This window comes from Rhineura floridana, chromosome 3 (genome assembly GCF_030035675.1).
Source record: "Rhineura floridana isolate rRhiFlo1 chromosome 3, rRhiFlo1.hap2, whole genome shotgun sequence".
NCBI classification, from domain to species: Eukaryota; Metazoa; Chordata; class Lepidosauria; order Squamata; family Rhineuridae; genus Rhineura; species Rhineura floridana.
In genome coordinates, this window is record NC_084482.1 from 110,175,491 (window position 1) to 110,188,143 (window position 12,653).

Sequence of the window (12,653 nt, forward strand, 5' to 3'; positions counted from 1 at the left end):
CAAGCCTACCCAGGCAGGTAGAAGCTATTGTGTTTTTATCTGTTTTTAACTCATTATTGGTTTTATTTTGAATGTTTTAAATACCTGTCTTTAACTGTTTTTGCCAATAATTTTATTGTTTTAATTCCTTCTGTAAAACGCTTTGAGATTTTTTACAATAAAGTTATATATAAATATTGTAAATAAAATACATAAATAAATTTTAGAGTCACTGTGGCCATTGGGTCTCTTGCCATTTTTAGGAACAAAGGAATCTGCCTCACATAGACACAGGCCATTTGGTACCATCTAGCTCAGTACTGATGACATGGAGTAGCATTGGCTTTCCAGGACTCCAGGTAATAGTCTTTTCCAGAGATTGGATTTGGGACCTTTGTATGCAAAGCATATGCCCTACCACTGAGCTACAACCCTTCCCGTTTAAAAAAATATCTTTTAAAATTGTTCTTTTCAATTCACTAATGAATACATATCATACGTAGGGTAGATCCACACCATTCGTTTAAAGCACATTCAATACACAGTTGAAGCACACGAATCACACCTTAGAGTTATAGGAACTGTAGTTTGTTAAAGGAGGTGGAAATTATAACTGTGAGGGGGAAACTACACTTTCCAGGATTCTTTAGGGGAAGTCATGTGCTTTAAATGTAAGTTGGATGTGCTTTAAATGTATTGGGTGGATCTACTTAATAAACTTTGCCTGCATGTAAATTGTTTTAATTACTTTTTTAAAATGGAAATGAGCTATAAAGTTTACTGGGTGACCATGGCCTACTCACCATCTCTCAGCCTAATCTGCCCCTCAGGATGAAAGCAACAGAAGGGAACCATGACCACCCCAAGGAAGAAGGGCACACTTAAAAAATAGAGGAAATAATGATGTACAACCATAGTGTGAAATCAGATACTTATCGGGACATAGTATGAAGAAATATTTATATAAGCACGACTGTCAAAGATGTTTATTATTTACACAACCTATAAAGATATTTATAGTGCAATCCTATGTTTGTTTACTCAGAAGCAAGTCCCAATGTATTCAATGGGGCTTACTCAAACAGGGAAGCATGCACAGAACTGCAACCTCAAGTGATACGGAACTTCACTCATCCAACCCAAAATTCAGAATCATGCCACTTTAAGTTGTTTTGCAACTGTTTATACTTTTTAAAAAGGGATTTATTTCTTATTGTGAGCTGCCTTGGTTTCTAGTTGACACCTGTACCTCACAGGGTTGTTGGAAAGACACCATATACACACACATGCACGCACACAGGAAATGTAAAAATACATACACTCCATTTAATAGTTTATTGTCAAAACCAGTTGGTCATTGCAGAGCATTAAAAGAAAATTAAATAAGTATTTATTTCCTACATAATAAAAGCAGTGGTACCTAAATAAGCCCTGCCTAATTGCTTTAAAAATAGGATTGGAAGGGGAGAGAAAGATTTATAACACAAACACAATTCTTTGCTATGTTCACTCAAAAGTCCCATTAATTTACAGCACAATCCTAACCATGTCTACTCAGAAGTAAGTCCTACTGAATTCAATGGGGTTTACTCTGGGTATGTAGGATTAGCATTGCAGCTTTAGTCCCAGAAAAGCGAGTATAGGATTAAAACTTCATATTGGAAATGTTTTCAAAACACTGCCCTCTTGAATAGCCCAGAAAAATTTGTCTGACTCCTGCATACAAGACAGAAAAAGATTGAAAGCTATATACTTATCAATTTATGAGATTTTCAGATAAGCAGGAAAAAACAACACTTTTCTGGCCTTGCAATGGGGGACTAGCTACTGCCTTGTCGATCACAATCCTTTTTTTTTTTTTTTTCAATAATTTTTATTCAGATTTTCATAAAACATACAAGACAAAATCATAAAACATTCAAAGACAAAAAACAAAATCAAAAATAGTTAAACAAAAAGAAAAAAAGAAAGAAAAAAAAAAACAAAAATAAAAAATAAAGAGTAAAATATTGACTTCCCATTTGTCAAAGATCAAATCAGTTATAAGTCTATAATATATAACAATCCTGTCTCTTAAGTCATATTATAAAATCACTTTCCTCCAGTAGTTATCTTACTTAATCATCAAATCTCATAAACATTACTTTATTCTTTCCACAAAAAGTCAAAGAGAGGTTTCAATTCTTTAAGAAATATATCTATCAATTTTTTTTTCCAGATAAGCATATCGATTAATCCATCTCATTACTAATTATGATAATCTTATTGTCATAACCATAGTCAAAATAAACATTTCAATTAATCCATCACATCAGAATCTGTTAGGTTCAATAATTTCAGTAGCCATTGTTCTATTATCTCTATTAGTTCCATTTTCCATCTTCCATCTTCAGTAGTCTTGTTAAGTCCAGTAATTTCAATATCCAATCTTCCATTATCAGTATTCCATAATAATCTTGCTGTCAAAGCCATAGTCATATAGTAAGAGTCTGATGGGGATTACCTCTATCCCAAATATTTTCTTGCCATCCATTCTGAATAGGTTGCTGAAATACTGCTGTAAAATCATATCTCTGTTCTTTTTTTCAAAATACACTGGGTCATCTCTTAAAAGTTTTTCCATTGTCACATGGCTGCAGTTAATTCCATAGATTTTCTCTATATTGGGCTCCATCACATCATTCCAGTCCAGAAGATTATCCATGCCATTGATAACTTTATCTCTAGAATCTTCATTCATTTCTTCAGAGATAACATTGAGTTCCAAACAATAGATTTTATTTCTAAAGTCCATAGACTCCAAATCTTGTTCCTGTTCCACGTTGGTTCCAATCTCCGGGATCTCCTCTCTCACAGGGACCCCTATTCCAGTCTCCAGGGTCACCTCTCTCACAGGGACCCCTGTTCCAATCTCCGGGATCTCCTCTCTCACAGGGACCCCTTCCAGGGTCACCTCTCTCACAGGGACCCTTATATCTTTAATCTCCTGCTTCATTTTACTCAATTCAATTTTCATTATCTCAATCTCATCCATTATTTTCTGAAACATAGTTATTTCCAGATTTTCAGCCACTTTCTTAATTGCCATTTTAAAAGAAAAATATAGGAAAACCACTTCTTATTTCAGCAACAATTGGGTTAATACTCCAAACTTGGTGACATCACAGTATAAACAGAGCAGACAGCCTTATCTCTCCAATAGTTAAGTAAACAAAATGCAGTTCCCAGGATCGAAACAATTAATGGCAATCGTCAAGAAACAGATTCGTCAAAATAAAATAGACCAAAAAGAGAGTAGTCTCAAAACAGTATAATATTTTTCAAAATAAAAATCTGGAATAGAAATCCCTCTTCTGTGTATATCTTTAGAATGCAAATCCAGGACAGCTTTTTGCAACAAAAACAGAGATAAGCTATTAATTAGTGCGTAGCAGAGAGAAGTTATGGCTCCCCAGTGAGATGTCAAAAACTGATCAATCTGGCAAATCTCTTTTAAACAGCAACAATTTAAGTCAAGTAAAAGAAGAATATAGAAAGAAGGGTGCTTGCCTGTTAGTGCGTTCTCTCTTAGAAGATAAGGTGAACGTTCGCTTTATCAGATAGAGCTTGCTGTTGAAAATCCGTCCCACCTTCGTCGGCTGGACCTCGTCCCATAAATTAATGAGATCTGGTCGTCCCAACAAAAATAGGCTTTGAGGTTAATCTCTTCGTTTCTCCCTACCCGGGAGAAGTTTAATCAGTCAAAAAAAAAAGAAAAAACTGACTGATATATCTGAATAAGCTTCTTTTGAGGCAGGAGCCCGTCTCAAAAGCAGGCACAGGCTAAGTCACCCTTCCCGGAAGTCCCCTTGTCGATCACAATCCTGACTTCACTTATTGGCTATAAACCTGAAAGGGTGGGTTAGAGGAGCCAACTATAAGTTCATTTAATGGAAGTTGGAGTGGAGGCAGTTGATGTTTTGGTGTATATCTCGTGAACCAGACCACCTAGAAACTTAATTTTTTTAAAATGAAAGTTGAGAGTTCAGAGATTAAGATGACTCACCCAGAGATCAGCCCCAAAATGCAGAGTCTCTAGGAGAAAACCGGAGACCTGGCAACCCTATCCTAAATATCTGGCTTTCACAGGGAATCTGATGCACTAAGCAGTTGCACAGTTCCACTCTGGGCAACTCTAAATCCAACCCACTGAGTTTCTCTTTAAAATTATGACAAGATCCACAAAAGTTGGCTGATAGCTAATGATCAAGACATTAAATGTGTTGTGTGCAAGCAAAGAATGCCAATCAAACTCCTTAAGACTACAAGACATGCTATTTTTTCCAGTGAAAAATTTGATCCCCATGTTCAAAAAAAAGCATGTACCAACAGTAAGCAAAGGGCAGCGTGAATGTCTTCTCTGAAACAAGAACTCAATGCCCATAGAGATTTCCCAATGCATGCATTACATGCAAAAGAGACACTCAAACTGCCCTTCATATATTATAGGGCAAATGCTTTTTCTGACATGGAGAGCAATTTCAATGTAAAAAGAAATTAAACATGTCAAGCAAACCCAGCTTTGGCGATATATTCTCAGTGGTCCCCTGCTGGTGCCTGCCCTCCACGCCATAGCTAGTGAGCAGACTGCCTGTTTGGAATGGAAGGGTGGGATATAAATTTCATAAATAAATAATAAATAAATCAGCAGTGCCTTCTCCTAGGCCCCAGAGCCTCCACATTTACCCAAGTATACTGTATGGTGGGTCTGATGTGAAGCAGCCCTGAATCCTCCTTTCTGCTAAGGAAAAATCTCTTGTTTTATGGATAGAAGCCATTTGCTCCTTAAAAGTGGTCCACACACAATTCCACATACAAAAATCCCATCAATAAATGCTGAAAAAAGGAATCAGTAAAGAGTGACTAAGGGCTGCTATTCTCTCAGCAATAATTTGTTACTGACAGCTGTTTTGCAGAAAGCATTTTTGGAAAGAAAGAAAAACAAATTTATTTCAGGCCTGAGACAAATAATACCAATGGGAATGACACAAATACACCCCCATATAAATCCTAAGATAAAAAGTGGCCAGAGTGGATTAATGTGCTAAGGTCATGTTAATGCCCAAATTCAGGTGCTGGTTATGGCGAGAGGCATTTAGTATAGCAAAAGGCATATGACCCTGCTTTTAGTTAAGGCTCTTCCTGGGATATCTAGCAGGAAATGGCTGCAAATGCACACGATCCTGAGAGAACATCCTAAAGGCAATTTTCTACCAGGCCTCTTATTAGAAGAGTCCAGTCAACAGCTGCCTAACATTCTGTAAGAGCAAAGGTTAACAAGCTGAGTGCAATTTAAATTAAAGAGACATACACAAGTGCTATCTTGGCAACAGTCATGCAGCCTTCTGCTATCATATTGACCCTCCACAGCTGAGTGCATCCAAGCATTGTTTCATACTGGAAAAAGCCCGCTGGGCCCTACTGGCAGGATGTGCCTGATGATCCTTGTCGGACAGCAGCTTGAGGTTAGACTGATCTCCCTCTGCCAAAGCAGGAGTTGGCCCAGGGCCATGTGGAGAGATACATCCTGCTGCTTTATGAGTACACGCAGCATCCTGGATCAGCATCAAGTCCCTGTCAAATGGACAATAAAGGGATGCAGAGCTATCAAAGCTGGATTCAGAGGTGAAACTATCATTTTACCTCAGCAATCATGACAACAATGACAGAGTCTTCCTTTTCCTGCTGGTTGAGCTCTGAGATCAGAGAGTTTAGAGTATCTGTAAGATAGGAATGCACCTCTCGCTTGACACTGGGGATCCCCATCACTATCGATACTGTAAAGGGGCAAAGCAAAAGCTCAGTTAAAGTTATCTTGCTAAAAAGCCAAATGCTTCCTCAGCATCTCACATTTTACATGTTAAAAGGAGTCCAATTTCCTTTTTTACTTGTTTTCAACAAAGTTCTCCATGTGTTCTACAGAACAGAAGCTGCTCACCAGGTTGTGTGGAACTGCTGTTCTAGCTTCCCAGTAGGTGGGTCACTGTTGCTTATCAAGAGGAAAAGAGGGAGGGGCAAGATGGCAGGGAGGTTGGCACAGTACAAATGTACCAGTGGAGTCAATCTGGCACTCCTGCCAGTGCACTTGCACCACAATAACCTCTTCACAGCCTTGCCCCTCCTGCCAGCGACCCACCTGCTAGGAAGCATAACAGCTCTGCACCACCCAGTGAGCTGCTTCTGCTGGAGAATGAACCAATTTCCCCAGATGCAGTGTGAATGCTTGTACAGAGGTGACCATAGCTGCCAGGGAACTGATGTTAGCAGAGGGTCCTCTAACATCACACTATTTCTGACTGAAGAAAAAATTGTCTTATGCTCTACCTGCAGTAACAAGGCTTGAGGGAATCAAAAGTGGAGATAAGACTTAAGTATTTCCCTTCAGGAGCATTGTGTTTGTTCTGGCAAATACTGAGAGAGATCTTCAAAAGGCACTCTGTACTGGGGCCCCAACCTTTTCTAGGCCAGTGGGCACATTTGCAAATCTAAGACACTGTTTTGGGCACCATGCAGTACCCATTTCACAGAAGAAAAAATGGTGATGCTCAGAACCCCCCAAAAAACATTTACATAAATCTTAAAAACAAAGAAGACCAAAAAAAAACAGGTAATACCTCCCAAGATAATCCCTGATCATCCCCTCCCCCCATAAAAAACTAAATTAAAAACAGTTTAAAAATTGGGAGGGGCCTTCACAAACAGCAAAGGGGATATCTGAAGGTGTGGTATGGGAATCCATCTCTATACAGTCAGGCACTGTCTCTTAAAATAATACAGTATAGACACTGTTTCCCTGAGACTGTGTTTGAATGAAGATGTCTTTGATGTATCTGATCCCTAGAAGATATATAGCACCAATACTGGGCCTGTGCAGATCTTCCTGCCCATCCGCACAACATAGTGGGTATAAGATAAGCTCAGACACAGAAGTTCTCAAAGGCAAAAAGAGCAACTCTAACAGAGCAAACTGTCTGCCACATCATTTCCAGGAGGTTCTATTAGCATTTGCTGGTTAGCAAAAACAAATTTTCTGAGAAGGATGGGGAGCTCATGTTTAGACATGCCTGTGGCAGGAAAGAAACCCTTGATGAAAGCAGCATTTGTATATACGCTTGTCTCTCCCACAAAGCTTTCCATTTTAGGGCCATCACTTGATGGTGAAGATTGTTATCAAGTAGCTTAACAAAGCAATAACAGTAATTTTTTCCTTATCAGTGCAGGAGCATGAAAAGAAAGGTTAGCATTGAAACTGAAAAAAAATTGTCTCTCTCAACCATACGAGAAACTAATTGCACAATTGGCTGACTTCACAAAAATGGCTGCCACAGGAAGTGGCCAGTGCAAGGCACCTATAATATGTAAATTATTATTGCCAATGCAGCAAACAAATTGACTGACTTTCGCATCCTTGCCTGTCTCTGATACCTCATTTAGGACTGGGAAAGAGTAAACATGAGGAAGAGATGAAGGGAAGTGACCTAAAGAGCAGCAAGAAATCCACAGGACCCACACTTACCTCCAGTACGCCCCTGTCCCACATGCACAGCCGGCTGTAGGCTGTTCTCCTTTGATAGCAAATGCGGCAAATGATGAAAGATGGTGGGGAGATGTAGCACATTCTTGTTAGTGATGTTCCACAGTTTCAATTTTGTTTCATCTGTTAAAAAAAGAAAAAGAGAGTTGAATCACTTTCTAAGACTGTTAAAGGGAAGAAGTCTGTTAAGCTTCAGGCATACCCAGTTCATAGCACCATCTGCCCGGTTAAGATGATCACTTAGGTTAATCAGTCCAATCTTCTTCACTTATACCCATTAATCCCATTACATTTAGCAGGAATTACTGAAAGTTCAAGACATATAAGCAGGCCTCCAAGTCTTTTGATATAAGAATAAAAGTTAAATTAAACCTTTGGCAAAGATATCTAAATTTTCACCTAGCATATTTACCAAATCTCAGGGACCTGTTTTTCCTTAGTCACTATATACGAAATCTGTGCTATTTGTGGAAACTGGACACACCATTAATAAGACGTTTTAATAAACCATGCAAAATCAATTTGTTCAGGGTAACAAAGTGTTAAACACAATTGTATCTAAAATTTAATTGCAAAATGGTATTATATTCTACATCCTTCCTGATGACATTAATAAATTTTTATATATCATGAAAAAACATTTCCCAGATTCAGCCCCTCTGAGGCTCTTATGCAATTACCACTAGGGGGCACAGACATAATATAGGCCATATTCTGCAGGCTGCCTTTGCTACCAGCATAGACTATGAAGACATGAAAGGGCTTTCAGTGCAGAAGGAAGCAACATTTGCAAGATTGTCTATAGCAGGAATGGGTTGTCAGACTCCAACTCCCATCAACCCTGGCCAGCATGGCTAATGGTCAGGGATTATGGCACCTGTAGTCCCAACATAGGTGGAGGGTCTTAAGTTCCCCACCCCTGGCCTACAGAAAGCAGCTAGCTAGAATCGTGGCAAAGAGGACATTTGAAAGTGTAACTGCATAAGAGGAATAATATTTAAGGCAACAGAGAGCCTAAAAGGCAAGGAGCTGTGCTTGAAATTCATAAGGGACCAGAGTGGTGAGCAGTAGAAGGATAAGTAACTTGGGTGCCAAACACAAAACACATAAAAGTAGAATTTTTACTGGGGTTTTGCATGCTATGTAACAGCAGCTGGCAAGTTCATGACTACTATATGTTTTCAGTGGATTAGGAACATTTTTCATCATATTCACATCACATACGCAGCAAGTGTATGAAATCCAAACAGAAATGTTTTAATGCCACCCACTACCTCCCTACAAATAATATTTTCAGAAACCTTTATATGCTCAACACTACATCCAATGAATTGCTCCCTGTGGAAAGCCTGCCCTAGGTCAGACATGATGCCTGTCTTATCCGATACTCTATGTGAATGCACACACTTCTGTGGAGAAGCTTCTCCACAGCTTCAGAGCATCATGAACTCATCTTGTTAAAGCCAGATTTACCAGATAAACTGCTCCACGTCCGGTTTATATCCCGCAGGGCCTGCTTCTCAGAGATGGCTCGCTTTATTTCATCTAGGACTAAGTTCAGCTCCTTCGATCGCTTGAGGCTCTCCTGTTCTGCAGCGTGCAAGCGGTCTCTCAGCGCTAGGAACTCTCGCTGATAGATGTCCACAACATCACCTGCACAAAAGAGAAAATGCTGATTTCTTTTCTTTTGCTGCAAAAGGAAGGATTTCTGAAGTGCAAAGTAGTGCTAGTTCAGTGGGGGAAGAGGAAGGCAGGGGGCAGGAGGGAGCATCCTTCTCCTCTTGCTAATTTGGAATGGGTTTGGGGGAGGAAATTTCTGGTTTAACCAGAAGTGTATTACTTAGATTGATATGCTCCTTTGGGTCCAACACATCTCTTAAATCTTTAAACATTCACACCTGCATTCATGGTTAATGCCTTTTGGGCAGGAGTTCAGATAATACAGATAATTTTAGAAGTAGCCAAGAGCAAAGTCACAGTTAAATGGTTTATATATAAACTGGATTCCTTTGGAAGTCACCTTGAGCTAGAAGCTTGCTATGCAATATGTAGAACTGCCCATTTTGTTAAAATACTTGTTAAGGAAAACAGAGGGAAGTCGTGATTAGTTAGGGATACATGTTGTTCTGCTTCATGTGATCATATAAGTAGAACAGCTTAAGAAAGTATGTTGTCTGAAGTAGCGTGACGAATGCTGACTCATGTAGGGTGAGAGAGGGGTTAGCCATGTCCATTGAGAATATCTAAGTGAGAATATAACAGGATGAACATGACATAACAACAACAGAGTTGTTCCCAGCCAAGCATATTTTGCCATTTTTAATAAGCCTTAATAATATTTCAGAAAATAACCTATGCTAACTAATCTGACATTCCTAATTTCCCAGGGGTTAAGACCAAGAAGGTACCATTTTAAAACAAGCCATTTAAGGAAATGGAGAGAATCCATCAACAATTCTCAACAATGACAGGAAATTTCATTTAGCAAAAGCAAAGGTTTTTGGGGAGGAGGGATTGGATCTGAGCTATATTTGAAGCAAGGAATGATCAACTAATCTAAAGTGTAACTACATCCCTAACATTCAATGGGGATTTCACTACTCTACATGATGTTGTTATTATCACTATAGTAACCAGTGTTCCTGAGACCAAGTATCAGAAACACATAAAATAGCCTCTCCACAAAAACAAACACTCTCCAGTTTATTTCCCACACTCCTGATATATTGAATACAAACTGGAATTCCAGCAGTGAGCAATGTAGGGAGAAGGGAAAAATAACAATAAGCTAAATTAAAATTCCAGACCAGTTGAAAACACTGCATGAAGACTAAGGAACCAGTATTCTTGCCACCACAGTCAGGCCAGGAGAGAGGTCAGACCAGCAAGGCACCTCTCTCCAGCTGTGTCCGAACTGCCAGCTGCTCCAAAAGAGACCTGCATGAATAATTAAGGGAAGGATACAGGACCTCAGACTGCCCCTTAGACAGATGGCACAAGGTAGCTCATGAGAAAACAAAATCAATGGATAGAGCGAGTATTTAATTAGCAGGCTGTTAGGCAATTCCCTGAGTGTCCTATATGTAAACCATGCTTCTGATTAGCTAGAAAGTACACTGCAGGCAAAGTCAAATTCATATTATTTTCAGCAGGACATACCCAGAAGGCAGTGATAGACAAGCAGCTGCTCCCTCAGCCCTAACTTCTATTTCTCACTGGCTTCAGCTCTTTCCCATTTTAAAATCAGAGATAAGTAAAGACAGCAAGATAAGCCTGCTCAGATAAGACCGACACAGAAATCACAGATGTAGCTCCTCTACAGAATTCACACTGATCGAGCACAGTAAGAAACCTGGCAGAAATAAAGTTGTTGCAAAGACAAAGGTGAGGTTGATAGGAAAGTGAGAAATATTTTAAATAAATTGCCCTATTTCCATGAAAAGCACCTGCCCCAGACTGTCAAAATGCTGCTATTTCACAGCATCCACCAATAAACGCAAATGTTCCCAATACTCTGTAGATGAACAAAAAGTTGCATTTCTTCATGGCAGATGTATGCTTGGCTATGGCTGACACACACTCACCAGTAAGAGTCATGTTTCCAAGACATTATCTGAAGTGAACAAAACAGATACAGACTCATCACATCACATTTTATATCCTGCACAAAATCTATTACACCATCATTCTTGTGTTGTCTCTCTTTTTGAAGAAAAGACTTAACATTATCCCTACAATCTACCAATTTATCAGTAGGCTCTTTTGGACCCTACAAGCCATAATAGACAAAAACTGTTCAAAAGTGTCAAGGCCAAGGCCAATGTATACTGAGGCCTTCACAGGAGCATGATATTTGTATATGAAGTTTATCTCCACACTAGTTGTAAAAATGAACATGGGTTTATCATGTTCATAACATGAAGATAACTACCTATTATGATTACTTATTATTACTATTTTACTGAATTTATATCCCACGCTTCCTCCCGAAGGAGCTCAGGGCGGCAAACCCACCAACAAAACTACAACAAAAAGCAGTCTAAAAACAGTTACAGATAAAAAACACTCTTCTATCCAATGATTTCCGGGTTGCTAGGAACAGTCTCCTTCAGCCATTAAATGCCTGGATAAAAAGGAATGTTTTTAAATTCCTCCTAAAAGTCAGTCCTCCTAAAAGTCAGTAATAAGGGAGACAGGTATACCTCACTGGTGAGGGCATTCCGTAAATGGGGAGCCACCACCCAAAAGGCACTGTTATGAGTCAACACCAACTAGGCAACCACCGCTGGCGGCACCACCAACAATCCTTGCCTGTTGATCATAGTGTCAAGAACGCCTAGTTTGTAAGGCTGTTAACTAAAATGGTTCTGTGGCAAGGAATTGTGGGGAAAACATCTTGCCTGAATTAGGGCCTCTGAGAGGCCATGAGACTGTCAGCTCTCATAGCTGAATTCAGTGAATTAAGCAATACACAAGCACACATGCTTATCAGTATGAGACTGGTACCTCAAGGCCACAGGCCTGGGAAGGTTCCTGGGAAGATTGGAGAAGCATGTGACTGTTAGGCATGAAAGCTCCAGAAGATATCATCATCAGAAAGCTCCAGAAGATATCTTCATCAGAAAGCCCCGATTGGCTGATTAATTCCTGGCTGTTGCTGGGCCTTTTCCCATAAAAATAGAACCAAGAGTGTAGGTCTTTGTTCCCTAATGTTCCTTGGTACTAACTGATGTTGGGGTTCCATCTTCCATCTGCTATCCAGGCTATACACCTCTGGGGGAGATGTGGAACCATTAAGTTTCTCTGCTGGTTTACCTATATTGTGTGAGTATAGATTAGGCTAGATAGCTTTGTTATTTTTAACCTGTGACTTGAATTCTTTGCCTTTTGTATAACCCTTGGGGTGTTTGGTTTAAAGAAGTATTTTGCTGTTACATTTTTGCACTTATATTTTATTTTAATAAAGCTACCTCTTATTTACCAGTGTGTGTTTATTTGAGAGGGAAATTGGCTCTGAATCCAGCACCTTGGCCAATTAGCCACAGATTACTGTATAGTTGGGTATTTTGCCTTAAGGTTCCAGGACTAGGAGTGCATTCTT

General features: G+C 39.4%; 1 protein-coding gene across 1 annotated transcript in view; it reads right to left on the reverse strand.

Moving 5' to 3' along the window:
• The window catches only part of MGAT4B (alpha-1,3-mannosyl-glycoprotein 4-beta-N-acetylglucosaminyltransferase B), a 178,298-nt gene that overhangs the window by 43,111 nt on the left and 122,534 nt on the right, over nucleotides 1–12,653 (reverse strand). Inside the window, exons 2-4 of the mRNA XM_061617321.1 lie at nucleotides 9,026–9,205; nucleotides 7,535–7,675; nucleotides 5,662–5,795 (exon numbers count right to left, since the gene is read on the reverse strand). Coding sequence (XP_061473305.1) covers nucleotides 5,662–5,795; nucleotides 7,535–7,675; nucleotides 9,026–9,205 — 455 coding nt within the window. The remainder of the gene's footprint in view (nucleotides 1–5,661; nucleotides 5,796–7,534; nucleotides 7,676–9,025; nucleotides 9,206–12,653) is intronic.